Source organism: Choristoneura fumiferana, chromosome 16 (assembly GCF_025370935.1).
Source record: "Choristoneura fumiferana chromosome 16, NRCan_CFum_1, whole genome shotgun sequence".
Lineage (NCBI taxonomy): Eukaryota > Metazoa > Arthropoda > Insecta > Lepidoptera > Tortricidae > Choristoneura > Choristoneura fumiferana.
The window spans coordinates 17,666,387-17,687,532 of NC_133487.1; the positions used below are offsets into that span (position 1 = coordinate 17,666,387).

The 21,146-nt window shown below is 36.5% G+C and overlaps 1 protein-coding gene across 2 annotated transcripts; it reads left to right on the top strand.

The window, feature by feature from the left end:
- Window positions 1–8,098: 8,098 nt before the first annotated feature.
- LOC141436228 (uncharacterized) lies at window positions 8,099–21,101 on the top strand. Of its 2 annotated transcripts, none has more exons than XM_074099117.1 (5): window positions 8,099–8,162; window positions 15,496–15,762; window positions 18,378–18,535; window positions 19,665–19,754; window positions 20,344–21,101. In XM_074099117.1, the coding sequence occupies exons 2-5, from the start codon at window positions 15,600–15,602 to the stop codon at window positions 20,425–20,427; spliced, it is 495 nt and encodes a 164-aa protein (XP_073955218.1). In that variant the 5' UTR covers window positions 8,099–8,162; window positions 15,496–15,599; the 3' UTR covers window positions 20,428–21,101. The 2 variants fall into 2 exon arrangements, with proteins under 2 accessions (XP_073955218.1, XP_073955217.1); XM_074099116.1 differs by having other exon boundaries at window positions 8,119–8,205.
- Window positions 21,102–21,146: the final 45 nt, after the last annotated feature.

The following is a 21,146-nucleotide window of genomic DNA, read 5'->3' on the forward strand; positions in this document are numbered from 1 at the left end:
AGCGATAAAAATAATACCAATAATTGCTGTCGTGTTTACTTTATTGATTAGTTTTACGTAATTTTCTAAAAATGTGTCACTAAAAATAATATGATTTTCAGGTAAAAAGCGTAGTGACCAATGAAAACATTGTTAACGCATTTCCAAAACAGATTAAAGTTACGGTTAAACTCCACTTAAAGGAAGTTCAATAATTATCCAACTTTTTAGGAACACATTTTCAACTTCACTATTGAACTTTGTAATTTTTTCTTCTCAATTTTTTCAACGGTTTTGCTGTTATTAACAAATTTTATTTTTATAAGATACTAGCCGTTACCCGTGACTGCATTTGCTAAGGATTCGATAATCTCTGTCCCGCGGAAACTATGAAAATTATCTGTATACTGAATTTCATCTAAATCGGTGTAGTGGTTTAGACGTGATGAAGTAACAAACAAGCAGACCTACAAACTTTCGCATTTACAATATTACTGAGATGAGAAAGTGAGATACCGTAATTAGTATACAATAAAAATACAGAAAATATAAAACTTACTGCTTCCATTGCGGTATCAAGCTGGAATTAATATCAAATACTTACAATGATACCTTTTGAAGCAGTGAAAAAACCGGCCAAGAGCGTGTCGGACACGCCCGAAATAGGGTTCCGTAGTCATTACGAAAAAAATAAGTAATATTTTTCTAAGGATTTCGTATTTTCTACGGAATATTCCAAGTTTAGGTATATTTTATACCTTAGGCTGCTATTTACTCTTAAACTACTAATAATTCTCATGAAAACTTAACCGTTATAGTTTTCCTTGTAAGTTTGATATACTTAATACCATCTTGAATTTTTTCAAATTTTTCTACCCACCGGTTTAGATTTTAGAGGGGGGGGGGGCGCTCGATTTTAATGAAAATTTGCACTTTAAAGTTAAATATTTTGCAAACAAATCACTAAATCGAAAAATGGTTTGGTTTTAAGAGACTTATCCAACGATACCCCACACTAGAAGATTGGATGAGAAAAAAAAATCACCCCCACTTTACGTCTATGGGAGATACTCTAAAAAAAATTTTTTTTAATGTTTTATTGTACCATTTTGTCGGCATAGTTTACATATATATTCGTGCAAAATTACAGCTTTCTAGCATTGTTAGTACCTGAACAAAGCCGCAGATGGACAGACAGACAGACATGACGAAACTATAAGAGTTCCGTTTTCAAATCAAAATTTTAAGTCACCGCAATCATAAGTTACAGTCATTACCTAATAACCTCCTTCGGGCACTCCACCGGGCCCCTAACCGAAACACCAATGGGGTATAGGCAGTGCCACGAAAGTTGAAGTAAATGATTACACACACAGCTACAACAATAACTGAATCCACAAAAGGAGAATGATTAAAATGAAAATGTAATCATTCACTTCATCTCTCGTGGCACTACCTATACTTACTTCCGGTTGTCCTAGAAACTTCAAATTTGGTATGAAGGTAGCTATTATAACACAACTAATAAGTTTTGTTTTATCTTTTACATTTACATGTATTGTGGCCATGATAACGTGGGTTATACAGCCAACGAATATTGTGGTCTAGTAACTATATTTGTGTCTGTTTTGTGTGATTTTCCGTAATTTCACTTTCCTGTGGCCCGGCGGAAGACCAGTGCTGGTTTTCAACCAGCGATATGCTGAGCCGGGACCTTTTTATAACGGCAACACTACATATGTATTTTTTCTAACCTGTGTCACTGCTGAGGAAAATAAACTGTGACTGTGTGTGTGAAGGACTGTGAGGGAAAGACATTATTTTCTTTCTTTCTTTCTTTCAAAAAGTCTGCAAATCATAATTTTTCATGTATACGTCCCCACCTAAAATGACCCCACACTGCGTAAATATTGCTTAGGAGAGGGTTCTGCTAGCATTGGACATTCAAAACACCTACAAATTTGTAACGAACCCTGGCCGACTCGTACTTGCCAGGTTTTTTTAGAACACTTTAGAAGAAAATAGGAGAGTAATTGTCGATGGACGTTCAATATATTTCTTTAACGCATTCACAGCCACCGACGCATATATACGTTTTCGGAACTTCGTCCAGTGCCACTGTCATAATTATTCATACATTTTGAACGCACATGTGCGTCGGTGGCACCTGTGGAAGTCAGGTGGCAGTGAATGCGTTAATGCGAAAAACTTGTACTTACTGTATTTTTTTTTTCAAAATTATTCTATTTACGGTATCTGTCATAAATTAAATTACTTTTTTTTTTAGTTTCACTGCGACACTGGCATACTCAGACAGACAACCGTGTAATTATTAAAATCGATTGAGACTAATCGTCTAGCTTGCGCCAGCATACGTTGACCTCTCTCACCTGTCGGGTTAATACTTCTTGCGACCCGCGGCTCGAGGCCGAAGGGGTCAGGATAGGTTAGGTGGACGGTACAGGGCGGGTAGGGGGCCCATGCATTATGTAGCACCAATCAATGGTGTCGGTGATTGTTGGTCTGAGTGACGACTGTGGAAAAATGCGTGGAGTCGATTTTTTTTTTATATTTACATAAAATTCAAGATTCAAAACATTAATTCAGTATATAGGCCGCAATGGGCACTTTTACACGTCATTTTTTTAAACTACCAGCGCTTTCGGAAAGACCATCATTGCCAAGAAAAATGCGCCGCAAGTAACTTGGAAGAAAGTCATTTTTTCAAAAAATAAATAATTACAAATAAAATACTTAAAAATTACAGTATAAAAATTCATAAAAGAGCAATATAATACAGGGATGTATCAGGGGTCCCCATGTACAATGGCCTGCATAAGTGGATGGACACCTTACGTTCTATAATCGCTTGAACACGAGAGTTGGCGATTTTGTGTGTTCACAAGAAATGAACTAGATGGCGCTGTTAAACAGTTATTATGATATGATCGATATTTTATCCCGTAACAGTAATGTGTGATAGCTGAGTTGATCGGCTGCTTAGATAAACTCGTTAATGATCATGAGTTCGTATCCTACATATCAGAATGTTTTTTTTTTTACTTATTTATATTTTTAATTTTGTAGATAACTGATGGAAATTAAGAAAAATACTCTGAAAAAAGGATAACGTTGTAACAGAAATAATACACGTTTTGAAGTTTAAAACATAAATTTTTTATTCCTAAAACAATATTTCTATTCATTAAATATTGACGCAGTTATTAATGTTATACTATATATTAATTAAATAACTGAAAACCAGAAAGTAGTTTGTTCAGAATCCAGAGTAGAATCGATTACACTATGTTTTAAATCAGGTTGTGTTTGAGTTTTTAAATCCTTTTTTTATTGGGCCCAGTCTAAATATTACGAATGCATACACCAATTAAATGTTTTAGGGATGTTTCATACCCCTTAGATAATTTAATACCTACCTACTGGCCGTTTTGCGTCAGTTTGGCTTTCTTCTAAATCTGGCATTAAAAATTACAACTGTAAAGTTAGAAGACTTACTTACTGATTACGTAAAACATACAATTATTTTAGGAAATAATGAAGGTATTCGAAAATAAACGCAAACAACTAACTTAAAATAAAATGAAAAAATATTTACTGGGTGTCGTGTGAGGTTTTCAGTTATTTAATTAGCACCTGACCAAAAGTTGTATTTTAACATTTTATTGAGGTATTAGCTTAAGTATTCATTTCCGATTCTGGAAAGAGGATTGAAGCTGAACCACAATAAAAAAATAGTATTTGAAAGTATTATACCTGAGACCGGGTTATCATAAGACTCGAAAGCGTTATAAATTATAATAATTGAAGTTTTCCAGTTTTAAACATTTACTTATCAATAGTTGATGGCGTAGATCCACTGTAGTGTGTAATGTGTTACTGACAGTTATAATAAGATTAACAGTATACAGTCATATATTGAACTTTCACACTTATCTCATATAAATAAGTAAACAAAACTATCAAGGTATAATTAAATGTTTTGTTTATAATAATAAAATAATTACTTTTCATAACAAAGTGATACCTACAGGATCATAAATAAAGATAAATATTTTGATGTAATACAGTGTGCTAGAAAATCAGATGCGGATATTTTGAGGATCGATTATTTGCATCGTCGTTAATTGGTTTCAATTACTTAAATTAAATTAAAAAAATACAGTTAACGTTAATGCGAGGATGATTATTTTTGGACGGAATGGTATTTTTGTATGAAGCAAAAAATATTACCACACAATACTTAAATAATTTATGCGTCAATTATGATTCTTAGGTTATTAATTACATACCCTGAAAATAGCTGCACCTTATATATTTTATTATAACATAATTATTTGAGTATATAACCCGGTCTACACGTAACTATCAATTTTATTTTAATAACTGGTGTAACTACCATGATTGTCGATAACTGCTTGCAAAAAGAATTGCATCGATGCAACTAGATTTTCACACATATTAGAGCCGCGAATAACTGTCCCTTATTTTACACAGTGGGCTTCTAACGTAACAGAGTTCGCTTATTTTGGTTATCCCAACGTTGGACATGGTTAATTATAACACCCCATACATTTTCAATTGGATTTAAATCTGGTGATCTGGCAGGCCTAGGACCGACTTTAATATTATTTTTGTGTTGATCAAACCAGTCTTGCACAATACGCGACCCGTGTATTGGGCAGTTATCTTGCACGAACGTTATGCACGGCACTTGTTCTTCTGGATAGACAATTCTAACAGTGGCAACATCATAGGGCGGGCATCTATGAGTCGTAGTCTACCCGATCTTTGACGATGCAGCAAAGATCCTTCGTCTTGATATCGTCGTACCCATAATATAACTGTTTTTATCTGTAACAATATAAATAAACATAAATAATATAACGTAGATATAATTTTAATGAAGAAGTTGGTAGGATGAACGTAAACAAAAAAACTCACATTATTAACTCCAATTTCTCTAGAAATTTCCGACATATTTTTTCCTTCTTCATATAAATTAATAATTTCACATGTTTTAACCATTTCAATATTGCGATGAGAATTCATTTTAAAGAATAATTACGATAATAAGCAGATTCAACTTGAAAGAGACGATCAAACGATGTTGCAAGCAGCTGAACAAGTAGCAAAATCTTTGTAATAAAAACTTAGCCTGGTAGTTTGAAGATCTTCAGTCTACCCTCTTTAAGTTTCGTTAAACACGCATGACTTACCGATTAATTTTAAGACGACCCGATATAGATCCGATTTTCATCGCTTAAGATAACAGTACGATGGTCAAGTGGTTGTGAACTTCGTTCTTCGTTCGTATGTCACAAGTTCAAATCCCACCAGGCGATAATATTGAGTTTGTGTTTTTGTAAATTTACTGCTAGATTTGGAGATTACTAAAGTTGACACTAATTCGCAACATGAGTCTTCGTAAATAAAGAATTTATCTATCATCAGCATCCCAGCCTATAGATACACGTCCCACTGCTGGTCACAGGCCTTCTCTCAGAATGAGAGGGCTTGGGCCATAGTTCCCAGCAGGCCCAGTGCGGATTAGGAACTTCACACGCACCAAAGAATTTATCGTTGGAATATTTGAAGGACAAGAACGATAGTAATGCGAATAATAATATTCTCCTTCTCTTACGACAAGTACGAAAGACAGAAAATGTCGTTACGCGCTTCGCAGGCAGGGACATAATTTAGTTACTACGGCAGTGAAATATCAAATTTCTAACATGAATATAAAATATTTTTTTAAGGTCAGCGCCAGCGCCATCTAGTGGCATCTTAATAAACTAACTAAGGTAGTAAATAAGTAAATACCGCTAATACACTTCAAACACATAGATGGCGCCGTTTCACGTGTCAGACGATTATGTTTGGGAATTGTCCATCGACTTTTGCTGGCCATAGTACATGTACCTAACTATATCTACGTCCAGTGGAAGTGTTTAATGCTTCCACTGTCACAAATAAAAAAAATGATTCTGAAATATCTACATTTCATTTTTTCGGTTAATCGTAACCGAAAGCAAGCTCACGCCATATAAAAGAAACGCTCAAAAGTGCGGCTTTTTAGCTGTGATAGCTTAATGGTCTGACCTCAAGCAGAGGATCGTCAAATTCATGTGCGAAATTACGTAACACGACGAAAGAACGTACTCTTTTCTTAAAGGGTAACTTATAACTTATATCCTACTAGTATTTACCTGCGGCGTAAACCATAGATTCAGACGTTTATCGCATTCACGGCCACCTGACTTCCACAGGTGCCACCGACGCACATGTGCGTTCAAAATGTATGAATAATTATGACAGCGTCACTGGGAGAAGTTCCGAAAACGCATATGTGCGTCGGTGGCATTGAATGCGTTAATTAAAATTCCGGGATTCCACTACTTTTCTTCGTTAACGTTGTACTAAAAACAACCGAGCCAATAGGTCTAAGGGGCTGTTTCGCTATCCATTAACTAAATTTATTTGACGGATAAATGTGATGCCGTCTCCGTCTATTCGAACAAAACAAACAGACACATTTAATTTTATCCGTCAAATAAATGGATGGTGAAACAGGGGTAAACTTAGCGATTGGTTTTTCAAAAATGTATTCCGATCCCGTAGAAATATCGGGATTAAAGTAGCTTATGTATTATTCCAGACATCCACCTATCTACATACCAAATTTCATTCAAATCTTTTCAGCCGTTTTAGCGTAAACGAGTAACAAACATTTATAATAATAGCAGGATTCTACGCAGGATTCTACGTTAACCTTTAACTGTTAGCTGGCTTCCAATATTGCCATCTGTTTCTATTATCATAATACCAATATAACATCGCATGAAACCAACAAAACACAATGCAAAACCGATAACAAAATGTAACACATCGCGACATATTTCTTTCGCATAACACCGATAAATTTCCATATCCCAGAAAAAAGGGATAGACTGAAGAACCAATATGTAAATCATATAACACGTGGGGACATGTGTATAAGGAATATTGAACAATAACTGTAAATACGATTTACAAGTGCACATCGAGGGTTCCATACATCTTTAAATAACACGAAAATTGAGAGAAAAATCTGAAAAAAATCAGACTTATCGATACATGTGCATAATAGTCTGTATCGCAGGTTCGCACAGGTAAGTCCATAGATCAGACAGTAAAATTGAAAGTCCTACCTACACATGAGACCAACATCCGTCTCGGGTACTCATTCAACTTTGCGTAGCTATTTTTTTTTTATTTGCTACTAAAACACTGAGGTGATGTAGTCAAATAATAATAATAGCTGGCCAATTATAGTAATAAATGTATTTTTTACTGCGCCAGATTTGATCTAAAAAATAAAAAATGAATAAAAAAAGGCTCTCGAGTTTCCACTGTCGTTGTTGAAAGGGGTGAGTGTTATGGAGGCGCGTGAGGGCGGTAATTTTCATTGTGAGCTTTGAGTCCTGAACATACGACGGCTAACCAGTATTGGTACTATTTCAGTAGAAAAGTATCAATTGGCTATAGCCGCGGCTTTGTTTGCCCCTTGTTATCCCTTAGGTTCAGCAACTGATTGTATGTTGGAATTTCGGGATTTTACTAAATCTCTCTCAGAAGTGACACTAAGTTTTATGTTCATTCATAAACAAAAATTTGACCTGGGCGTTAGGAAGTACAATAATCATGATATAATATGATATCAATCATTTGGGGCTTAAATTTGGTTCAAATTATCTCGATGTTACTTAATAATTTAAAATAATAATAGTAATAATTGAACAAAAATAGGATACTGAATTGAAGAAATCTTATCTTCCCAAAAGATAGTTTTTTTTACAGGCTTAAATGGGACCAAGCGGAAAAAAGAAAAAAAAAACAAATCCAAATTGACAGAAATTATCATAAAAAAGAATCTTTTCTAATATTTAAACTTTACGTTCTTTCAACCGTAAACCTTGATTTTAAAACAGACAACTGTTTTTTATTATAAAATGTTTCATTATTACCAAAGTTTTCAAGTATCATGATCGTTAGAACGTAGTATAACCTACTATCAGTTAGAAATGAGGTAGTTCGGGTGAAAATAAAACCTTGTAATAATCGAAGCAGTCGCACCCGCGATGCGCCCGCGATCGCACGGCGCGAGTTCGAAACCTGTCGGCAAGGTAAATTACTATAGTGTGGTTCAATTAACGCGTTACACCAAAGGTGAATAATTAACTGATTCAAGCTTAGCTTTCCAAACGTTACCCACCTACATTTTCCATTCCACCTATTATTATTACTATACTATATGTGTCGCACAAACGTAGCTGCTTTGCAGGGTTGGTAGCGGAGAAGCGAGGTAGAAATATTGTGGTTCACTGTGGCTTTTAACGGTCTGAGGTTATAAAATTAAAACATTAAGGGGCTGTTTCACCACCCAATGATTATTTTTTATGAATAAACCAGTTACCCCCTGTTTTACCATCCATTGGTTCGAATAGATACTTATTTTTTCACTTGACTGTACAGTAGCCATTTAAAACGTGGAAGCTATCTAGGTGCTTAAAAATATCTGAACACGCTCTTAAGTATGCGATGAACAGTAAAATGTTATTCAGACATGTATGATACGAGCACAGCTTTAGGCTGTAGATTGTGTAGCTCAATAGTTTTCAAACATATTTTTTTCATGTACTTAGATACAATAAGGGCTTACATAAGTACATATACCTATTATCTTCATGGATGTACACCACAAACAGTAACAACAAGGTAAGCAAGGCGACCTTATCGCTTAAGAGCAATCTCTTCCAGGCAATTTTTTTTTTTCCGGAAAGAAGTAAGAACTAGATTCATTACCTAATTAATTATTTGATTATTATTTTTTTAAACCTAAAGTTCCACTCTTGGAACCCGTTTAAAATCGTGACCAGCACAAAAAAACCACTAATGGCTCCCCAATTTAAATAGGTATTTATACCTAATTAAAAGAGATCTAGACTACTAGACTTGTGTTTTCCTCTTCAGTTTTCATTTAAAGTTTTTAAGGCATTCCGGTTTCTTTATTTTTTTTATTCATACTTTTTTGATGCTCCTGAGAAATTAGTACCTAGGCAAAATATTTAAGAATGTTTCTTAGCTTTCATTTAATTCCCATATTGTTAATATTCAAAAAATAATCTCCCTCCATATTCTTTTCTCGGACGCCATTTCGAAATATACCTACTTAATGTACCCTATGACATTGTGATAGTTTTGAAAACCGGGTAGCCGTTTAGTCTACAGAGTGGACCAAAGAAATACACTACATACGCTTCAAAAATATAACTTTCCTTCAGGCAGGCGGGAAGGTATGCAGTTTTAGATTTATTGATGTTTTTCACGGCCACTTTCCATTATTTATGGGAAACATCATATGGTGTAATCAGGGCGCTAGAGAACAGCTGTTGGCCTGACTGGTCTTTAAATAAAATGCATTTAAATGTGAGTCAGTGATGGTATTGATTACCATATATCTAGTTATAAGGGCGAGGCTTTTTCAACATAATAATGAAACTAGGACCGCGTGACAAACGAATCTGTTCTAGGCGTGGCACAGCTTCCAAGCATTACGGCCACACTCAAACAGAGGCGGCTACGGTGGCTGGGCACGTGCACCGCATGAGCAAGCCCGTTTGCCTCGGCAATTCTGCTAGGAGAGGTCGCAGACGCAAAGAGGCCCGTTGGTCGACCTATGTTGCGGTTTCAAAGATTCTGCAGCGCGACATGGTTGCATTTAAATCCCTAGCAACCAATGGGAGGAGCTAGCTGAAGATCGTAGTAAGTGGCGGGGCCTTGTCACAAAGGCGAGCACTACATGATGACGACTGGTTTCACATGCTAAAGGAAAAGCGCACGAGGCGTCTCGAGCAGGCCATCAACCTCCGACCACCTGGGGGAGTACATTGTCGCCGTGCGGCCGGGGAATCCTGTCCCGAATCGGCCTATTTAGTCACGAGCGCAAGTGTCGTCGCGATGCTACTGAATCATCTGCAAAAGATGTCAAGGCCATTAAATGAAAACTATATTTTTTTGTTATCTACACCCAAATAGTAAATCCTCCATTATGCGTTCAAAAACCATAGATAATGACCAGCATTACGATATTGGATTCTATTATGAACACGGCTGTATCGTAATGGTCATTACGATACAAATATTTCATACATCATTACAGCACCGGCGGGGCTTGCGCGCCGCGCCACGAGCAGCAGCAGGTCGTCGCGCTATCTCTGTAAGGCTTATATAAAACATTAAAGTGGTTTTTTTGGGTGATATTTTTTAATCATCATCTCAGCCTATATACGTCCCACTGCTGGGCACAGGCCTCCTCTCAGATCAAGAGGGCTTGGGCCATAGTTCCCACGCGGGCCCAGTGCGGATTTTGGATTGAATCGCTTCGCAGGTTTGTGCAGGTTTCCTCACGATGTTTTCCTTCACCGCAAAGCTCGTGGTAAATTTCAAATGTAATTCCGCACATGAGTTTTGAAAAACTCAGAGGTGCGAGCCGGGGTTCGAACCCACGACCCTCTGCTTGAGAGGTGATAGGTCAAACCACTAGGCCACCACGGCTCACTAGGCCACCACGGCTCACTAGGCCACCACGCTCACTGGCCACACGGCTCACTAGGCCACCACGGCTCACTAGGCCACCACGGCATTTTTTAATAAAATTTGCGAATTCGCGAAATTAATACGTAGGTGTCATTGCCACTCAAGGGAGATTTTTTCAAAATGGCCGCGCCACTTGACAGTAAATTTTAAATATGGCGCTGCCACTTCAAGGGTTAATGCAGGTCATTCTCAATGGTTCTTGAACACATGATAGAGGTTTTTATATATGGATGTAGATAAAATATTGTATGCAACTGTACGTAATTAGGCCTTAAAACACACATGTGACCCTATTCTCTCACGTTTTAAGGACCCCTATTACGATACAATTGCATAAATAACTATTATAGCGAGCAATGTTTGTGGTCTCGTTTCTCGAAAAACGCTCTTTTAACTCGGTCGTCCAGGTATTGACGTACTAGTTTTACTGCTGGGTGATAAGTTTGCTGTTTACCAACATTAGTTCAAAAATTGGTACCTAGCTCATCAATATTACATTCAGTACCAAGGTACTTAACGTGAGTTTATGACACAAAGTAATAAAATGTCATACGGTGGTGTATTGCCTTTTCGGCGAAATATGTTTCGCCAAATTTCACTTAGCAACCAACCTTTCGCCAAAGTTTCATTTGGCAAACTAATATTTGGCATAACTTTACTTCGCATTTTTATTTTGCAACATTTTTACATTGCAAAATTTTACTTCATCACACATTTATGTGGCAAATAATTATGTAGCAAATGATTGGCTTAGGCAAATAACAAATTGTCAAATAACATTTGGGCAATTTTTTACATTGCAAAGCTATACTTCAATTTGATTTGTGCGAGCGAGCGAAGCGAGCGAGCAAGACGATTCGGAACAGAAGCGACTTGGATAGTTTAGGTTCAGGCTACGCTCCGCTTCGCTCCCGCCTTAGCCTTCGATGTTAGGTTTTTTTTTATAGCAGCCAGGATAAATGACACTAGAAAAGTAGGTTGGATGCCATTCAATAAGTTGCTAAATCAAGGTATGCCAATCAATACATTTGACGAAAACATAAATGACATCTTAAAAAAATTCCAGGTAATAATTTGCATAATAATAATTTATCGAATCATTAGTTGGGAAATGATATCAGTGCGAAACGTTGAGTTGGGAAATAACATTTCGCCTAAATAAAAATATGGGATAAATAGTTTGGGAGTTAATAATTTGCTAAATAATTTTCGCCGATACATTAGTAAACCATGTCATACCTTTATTAAAAAGCGTCATAGCTCGTAGAAGTCAGTGAAGTTCGTGACATTTTATAATATGTCAAAGCACAATCATGATAGGGTGTTATTAATACCTATCGTGATTCTTTTATTATGACTCATGGTTCGATTTTAATACGATAGCATCGATCTTGTGGCGGTAATTTTTGAAATTGGTTACGAAAGTAAATGACACTATTCTACGGAATGTCCTACATTTAGTACGTCACAATGACACCAAAAGTACCTTTATATAGACCGGTCTGAGACACATCGGCCTGCGGCCGTATTGTCTAACGTGCGAGCACTTGCAATCACATTCATCTCTTTCTACCCTCATGCTATACCGTGTGGCAGAAAGAAGCGGTGAAAACGATTGTGATTGCGAGTGCAATAGACAATAAGCTTTAAATAGTTTTAGGCCTCTGGTCTAAAAATACCTCAGTAAAACTACATAAAATTGTTTACATTACAAGATCCTAGAAGATTACATTAAAAAGTATCGAAACCAATCGTGATAAAAAATGAATGTTAAACAGAACTATAAAACACAGAATACAAGATAAATTATTATACAGAAGCACTGTGAATCGGTTGTTCTTACTTGGATAACCTAATCTATTAGCTTTTGCAAAATAACTAAAATAACGTTTGGCTTAATATCTACGCGTTAAAAAATAAATGCCAACGGTTTTCCGAACAATACCGAATCCAAAATGGCCGGCTACCGGCCATCTGTATTAGAAATTTAAATTGCTAAAGCGTGCTCCGTCGCCCGTAAGCAAGGGAAATGCAATCAATTGGTGCTCGCCGTTATATTCCCGATTCTATTTACGGTTCGCGGTTAGAGTAAAATATAACTGGCTTTCGTTTGGCTATTTTTTTTGGAAATACCAAGTAATTTGTTTGATTGATGGTTGCTGTATGGGCTAAGCATGCATTCTGGAATGATGAGGATTCGGGTTCGATCCCCGGCTAAAGCTTAACTTTTTTTGTAATCATAAGCAGTATAACTAAAACACAAATATATTTCCTTAAGGGCGTATGGGTGTCCATGGGCGACGGTGATCGCTCTCCATCAGGTGACCCGTCTGCTCGTTTGCCCCCTCGTTTTATAAAAAAAAATATATATCTGACAGGAAAATGACAAAATAAATATAAAATCGGGATGTAAAATTTTCGAGACATAAAAACTTTCATTTAATTTTCTAGTCATCAAAACATACTCTTCAAGGCCAATTAAAGTTATAGATGATTACCAAAAATGTAAGAAACTATTTTTAATGTGAAATTATAATCAGAACCTACATTTTGTATCTATTTTGTAGAACTAAACACTTAACACCACCGCGAGCGCGACTGTTACTGAGCTAAAAAAAATAAACAATTGCCAAATTTTTTACTTCATTTTAATTATAAGACCAAATAATTATTGATTATTTAATCCAAATCCAAATAATTATTGCGGAGGTTCGCATCACTGAAATACAATATTTTACAACAATACAATAAAAATATTATGTATTGGACACCACAGATCAATACAGTAAAATAATAAACATGAAAAAATAAAGTAGATTAGGGCATTGGCGATCTTATCGACGGCTTTACCTTGCTTCTCTACCTACATTGTCACAAAAAACTATTTGATAATGTAGGTACAAAACTCAATTTCAAAAGCAGACGTAAGTGATCACAATAACGCACCAAACTATTGGGACATACAGAGCAATAAATAATATTCCTGTTGCATGTAGTCTCTAACAAGCACCCTTCAAGAATGAATGATGTTACCCGTCAAATCCGACCTACATCGTACGCGAGACGCAAAATGCGTTTAGGAATACTTCTTACTGACCCAAAACCGGGGTAATGATAAATGATACCCCCTCTATCACCTGTGATACCCAAGGAAGTGACTCTATAGAATAACACTTCCTGCTAATGGATTGGATCCGAAACGAGGTTACCGGGGCTTAGCCGGCGTCCTGATTCCGAACGTGTCGATTTTCATTTGTTATTCGAGTTTGATGTACTGCGGGGCTGATTTGTAAAGGCTTTTGGATTTGTCTGGGTCATATTTTGTTAGCTTGTAAATGTCGTGTAGTTTTGCGTAGTGGATTAAATTGAAGTAGTGGTATTGTCGGGTTGAACTGAGCACCGTTCATAGGACTACGTATGCAACCTACTACGTGCTACTTACTACCTTGGAACCGTCGGATTTCCAATCCATCGTAGAACTTTCCCCCAGTATGTTCGTTTGTTTGTTCTTTTAAGTGACTACACTCTTCACAGAGTGGGCGTGATCTTCGGACCAGGGTCGGTAGTGAACTTTTATGCCGACTTTCTTGGGAAAATAGTGTCCTTCTTTACCGTGGTACCATCAAATAGTACCATAGATGGTACTACACTGTTTTATTTTTGAGGTAGATTCTCTTTGCCTTCTAAGCCGCAAGAGCTGGAGTCCCGAGTGTATAGTAGATAATATTTATAGACAGCGCTGCTGCCCACTCTTACGTCCCCCTTCCCTTAGTCCCTTAGTCGCCTTTTACGACACCCACGGGAGGAAAAGGGTGCACCCTATTTTAAAACCAGGCATTAATGAAGTAATAGCTACGTTGCCATACAAATCTATGGAAGAATGATGTTTTCACACCTCAAAAAAAGTACGTCAGTTAATTGGTAGTGTTATTAATCAGTACCTGGGCGACCGAGCTCCGTTGGGGTTAAAACTTGGTACCAAGCGTTTTTCCAGAGATAAGACCAAGTTAGATCGATTTTTCATCCCCGAAAACCAAATTGAAAGCCGTTTCCGAGATTCTGATTATATATATATATATAATCACGTAAGATAGGACTTAGAGCCGGGATCCGACCCTGATATGATCAATGTGGGCATAACAAGTGGGATTCGGGCAGAGAATGAAACTATTTTGATGAACTGACAAAAGTCCACTAATTGTGGTCAAGATAAAACCAAAACAATACGACACTCATTCACTGAAAGAAATCTTAGAAATGCAACTATCGTAACGATTCAAAATAACTTAAGGAAAAGCCTAGTTAATAATAAAGAAACGCGTAACAGTTCCTGAGACTGTCGACTCGGGCCAGACTTCTTTTACAAACTGACAAATTGACGATCGCTTTTCCCGCGTCCAGATCTCAGGCTCTGTCAAGCGCGCCACGCATGGCAACACTGGCGTTTCGTAAGTGCTATAATGCCAATCCTTAATAAACCACACATGAAGGGTCCACGGAAAGAAAATGCCTAGTCACCTTTTTTTTTTAATTGCGATTTTAACTTCAATATGTAGAGTTCCCAAAGTACTATGACTTACCATTGAATTAAATAATCTGAAAACAATACAAAATATTTTTTTTTAACTTTTGAATAATTGGTAACCCTAATAATTGTTTGTGATGACTAACTTTCAAACCGCTATAACTCAAAAAGTTGCTTAGGTGACTAGACACGTTCTTTCCGTGGACCCTTCACATAGTAATGACCATACCTACAAGGACCATACTCATAATTCTACATATACAAAAATTGCTCGTTTAAAGGTATTATATAGGTAGATAGACAGAGAAATTAACCATCTTATTAAACATTTTCAGATAACCTCATCCCTGCGCTAAATCAAAACTAATAAAAAATTGGACTCTGAAACATAGTGAAATTAGTGAACTGGAATAGTGACTATGTAGTGAAACTGACCACCATGGGCTGCGGTTCTTCAGGACAAGTGTTGCCGGCAGAAGACGCCAATGGCAACGGTGTTGCCAATGGCATTGCCAAAGCTAATGGCAAATCCAACGGCCGAGAGCACGACGACGACTTGCCAACTGTCATGCTGCCAGAGACTCCTGTTAAACCGAAGCCACGTAAGCTTTATATTTTTAGACTATTTTTAGTCTTTGTAGTGGTCCGAGGGTCACCAACGGTGCTGGCTGAAAATCAGCGCTGGGGTGTTTATTATTAACGCTTCAGAATTATGCTGAGCCAGTGTCCGATTCACAGCCGCAATGACACACATACTTTCCTACGTGTTGTCTATTCGTACTTAATACTCTTGTGCCTTGTGTTGTGAATAAATGTATTTTCTTTCTTTCTTTCTTTTCTGTACTACTTTAGAAACTTTAGGACTATTTTCTTCAATACTAATTATATTATTATTCAAATTAATACCACATCTATCTGTGCTATGATATGATTCACCCGGCCATATTGAGACCTACGTTGTCGCATCTGATTTTTATGCCGTCTTAGCATTTGTATTTTTTACGGAAAACTTAGAAATTAACTAAAAATACGTAGTAAAAAACAATTATTACATGTGATATGTGATCCCTTGAGCTTTATTCACTTTGGCACCATAATTTGTGCACTTTCAAAACACACGACGGAATTTTACATTGATTTGTTTAACTGTCACATTGACTGTCACGGACTACTCGCACTTTGGCTTGTTTGAGATAAACTGATTGCGACATGAGACAATTGGGTCATTTATGAATCTTCAACTCGGGGGCGGTAGTAACATATCTACTCCCTATATGTTTATATGTAATATCATTGCGCTTCGCTCAATTTTTTTCAAACTTGAGTTGGTGCTTTTTGGAAATAATTGGCGGTAATTCCAGAAGTACGAATGACGGTATTGCTACTGCGATGTAGCCCTAGCGCCGGCATTAACTTAACCACAGTAAAACCTAACGCTTTAGTATGTTTCTCGTAAATGCGGGCAAAGAATGCACTCTAAACGATCTTAAATCAAGCCCAAGGCACACACTCTGCAACTTCTAATGAGAGAACTTTAAACATTCACTCAGTGAAAGAGCCTTAATCGCTCAAGTCTCCGTGGAATCATTCCACGCCAAAGTTTTCCAATCGCCCTGCATTTTAAATCGTCAATCGGTTGAGTGCTCGGTACTTTAAATAATTAAATAATAATGAACTAAGGGGCTGTTTCACCCTTTGATTAATTTTATTTGAAGGATAAATGTGATGACGTGTCCGTCTATTCGAACAAAACAATCAGAGACAGCATCACATTTATCCTTCTGATAAAATAATATAGATAGATTGAAGAAACTGTGGAAGTAGGTAATCGTATTCTTTTTGTTTTTATTTATATGTATTGTTTATTCATTATTGTATATGTGTGTATCGTGTTCAATGTAAGTGGTAACTAAGCACCTATATAATTTATATGTTATATACCTATTCCTTTCTTCTCACTGTGCATAAATTATTGTTCGCCTATCTTTAAGTTTTCCTTGCTTGTTTAGGTTAGCTTGAAAAGATTCCTTTTAGGGATAAGTTCACCTTTGTACTCTTTTGTTTTGTTGTTTTATTTTTGTGTTTTATGTACAGTTAAGTATTTACATACATACATACATACAATAATTTAATCAATGGACGGTGAAACAGGGGATAAATTTACTTGGGCGAATTTAGTAAAACAATCATAGACTACAGTATGTAGACCCATAGGGAAGATTTCCATCATATTTTAAAATAGCATCCCGCTAATAATTACTCTTATAAATGCGAAAGTGTATGTCTCTTTGTTTGGTTTTTACATCTTCACGCCTAAACCGCTGAACCGATTTAGATGAAATTCGGTATACTTACAGATAATTTGAGTCCCGAGAAAGGATATAGGATAGTTTTCATCCCGTTAAATAGCATGGTATCCGCGGGATAGCGATAAACGAATTCTACGCGAACGGAGTCGCAGACAACAGCTAAATATTTCATAAAAAATACGATTGGCACATTTAGTAAGTATTATTGCTAACTAGAGTTTACCCGTGGCTTCGCACGCGTAAACTATTCGATCTGGTAGTTACAATTGAAATTCCCATGGGAAATCCCAAAATTTATATCGCAATGAGGTGAATTGAGGTGTTGTGTTAAGAACAACTATCCCGTGGGAATATTGGAATAAAAGTAGCCTATGTGTTATTTCAGACATCCAGCTATCTAAATACATACCAAATTTCATGACTCTAAGCCCAGCGTAATCTGGCGCGCGGCAATGAATGGGTAAAGAGCTTTACAGACTGTAATGAAGGATAATGAATAGATTTCTTTTTCCCTGAATGTCAACACTGACATAGATAATAGATCGCTCGTTTTTGGCTCGAAATTCGAACTTGTGATATTATTTTGCTTAATATACAAAATGTACACACCCTATATCATATTTTCTCAAGTTTTTCGCGATTCCCAAGGTCAAAGAATTGAATTACTTTGAAATTCCAGAGAAATAATGCGTTGTTTGGGAGAAACGTTTCAAAATGGTCTTGTAGAGAGAGCGCCATCCTGCTCTGTCTCGTTTTTTTTCCGTTCTGGCGGTTCACTTTTACATACATATGTATAATATAAAAGTAAGATATGTATAATAAAGCGAGTATCATTATACTAGAGGGCAAAAATATGTTTAGGTAAATTGACGGCTTCCATATTCATCAGCATTTTCGTACTTTTCCAGCAATAGCGTTCGAAATACCCTTGGAGGAGTTCGACGCCCACCAGCGATCTGAGACGCCACCGCCACATCTTCAGAGGCTGCTGCAGCCGCCACAACCGGAGATCAGCCTGCCCGACATAGAAGGGAAGCTGGCTGAGGCGGAACAGAGAAGGCAGATGGTAAGAAACGGTTAGTTAGTATTAGAATCAGAATCAAATCAAAAACCTGTCAAAGCAAAATATTTTTATTTAATTTAGGCTATAACAAGCCCTTAGGATTATGAATGTCACAATAAATCTACTACCGGTTCGGAAACTTCTGCTGAGAAAAACCCGGCAAGAAACTCAAAGAGGTATACTTATTGTAAGGTGTATAAGGCTCTTTTACATGTCACTTTTTATACTACCAACGCCTTCGGAAAGATTATCATTGCCAAGAAGAAAGCACCGCAAGAAACTGGGCACAAATTCGTTATTTCAAACCAAATATATGTTATTTAATGATATTATAACGGATAACTCACGTCTTAAACCGAGTTTAGCTCGACATGTTTCGGGCTATTTCGTAGCCCTTCCTCTCAGTGAGTGTGCGTGTTGCGGCAGCCGCCGAGTCGCGTGCTCCTGAGAGGAAGGGCTACGAAATAGCCCGAAACATGTCGAGCTAAACTCGGTTAAGACGTGAGTTATCCGTTATAATATCATTTAATATGAGTGAGTCACACGGTAGTTTTCGTTTTCAATATATGTTACTTATTTGTATTTCATACCTACAAAACCTAGCAAAACAAAGTTAATAAATAAAATGTATAAATAAGTAGATAACAAATAACGCAACCCAACCAGCGTAGAAATTTCAATAAAACTCCTATACTATCTCCAACAAATTTTATCTGGTTGAGTACCTAACTAGTCAAAGATACTCACATAGCGTTGATATTTTTTTTCAAAACGACAGAGCCTTATACACTGGAACCTTAATTACATATTATATTTCGGCCATTTTGCATGGTCTATAGCTAAGGATCCGGCTACACACTCAATCATACTTGCGGAAATTCCAATTTGTACAAGGAAGCATGTGCGTATCTGTAGAGGCAAAACGGTATAGGTACCTACCGCAGAAAAGGCTTTTGGATGCCGTACAGTTTTTGCGCCAATTGTTGAACAAGCCGAAACCTTAGCCTTAGCAGAAACACAACTGTTATAATTAGCTTAGAATAAGTTTTGTGATAAGAAATGTTAAGTAAAAGAAACGTGTACTAACTAAACGTTTTGAAATTGAAATCATCCTGATTTCTTTTTGCTCCAGATTTTGCAGCAGCGTGCGGCTTCTGCGCAGAAAAAAGCTCAGAAAATGACGAGGTCTTTCCAAGAAATGGATGGACTAGACTCTGAGCACGTAAGTTTATCTTTTATTTATTTATTTACCTTAACATAATAATTGGGCGTTTAAAAAAAAGTCTTCTTACCCTATACATGTATACCCTTTCTTTTTTTAAATTTTGGAAAAATATGGTTTTTCCGACTCAGAATCAGGAGCGCAATCGATTCCGGTCGTTTAAAAAAATGTCCCCATTTTTTCATACAAAATTTTATGAGTCAGTTTTGTCACGGCCATACTGAGTGTATGAAAGAAACGTCGCAAAACTGACTTTTTTTTGGGGACGTTTTTTTAACTATCGGAATCGATTGTGCTCTTGATTCTGAATAGGAAAAACCATTTTTTTTTTCAAAAATTAAAATAAAAAGAAAGAGTGCATTTTTTTTGAAAACGGGGCAATTACCATTACATGCCAAATAAATACCATTAAAGTGGGCTTAATTGATATAGTGTACCTTTTTTTTCCTGAGCTTGTACAATTTTTTTTTAGATAAAGATGGACGAAATCAGGAAAGTGTCAGACGGAAAGTAATTTTGGCCCCCATTAATAAAAGTACTCAATTCTCTCTTAATAATTATTAATTAAATCAATTTAATCTAATTACAGGAAATCATAGACACAAGTAAGCATGCTACTAAGACGCTGACCATCCCACCGGACCCTGGACTAACTGAGGATAAAAATATATGATAAGTTAAGAGATTTATCACTAATTACGTAAGGAGATTGTTAATTTAGGAAGCCTTGATATTATTGAAAGAAAGAAAGAAAATACATTTATTTAACGCCATAAAACAAACATAGAACAAATAAAGACATACATGACGCTAAAAAATATTATACAATATTATTCAATTTCAATAAAAACTATCTTATGTTAGCCCAAGTTCAAAAAAACTCCATAACAAAATTCATCTAAAACGCTCCGGCGATTGAAGCGTGATAACTTGATAAGGCGGCAGAGAGACAGACCGATAGATAGAGTTATAATATATGTGTAGTAGGATGGTTTAGATAAGGAAGTAAGGGTTTGTGAATTGACAGTTTACGTTGACGATATTGGTAAACGTTGTGACATCTCAGTTGGATAAAGCTTAAAAGCAAACTTACCTATTGTTATATTCCAAGTCCAGCGCTGAATCCATTGACGTGGCTTATTTACATAATAATGCCCCAAGTTGGTCATTTTCAATATTGAGAACTAAAGGGTAGTATTATATTTATATTTATATACAAAGAAGAAAGTACTTAGCGTTTAAGTGAACCTTAAATATATCCGATCTTATTCTGCAAGCTTACTCCTTTGAGGCAGGTAGTTGTGACCTTTTCAGCTTTTGTATGTTCTAAATAAAGTTGTACCTTTTGCACTTGTTTTATTTTGTACTTAGCTAGTTAAAACACAAGTACCT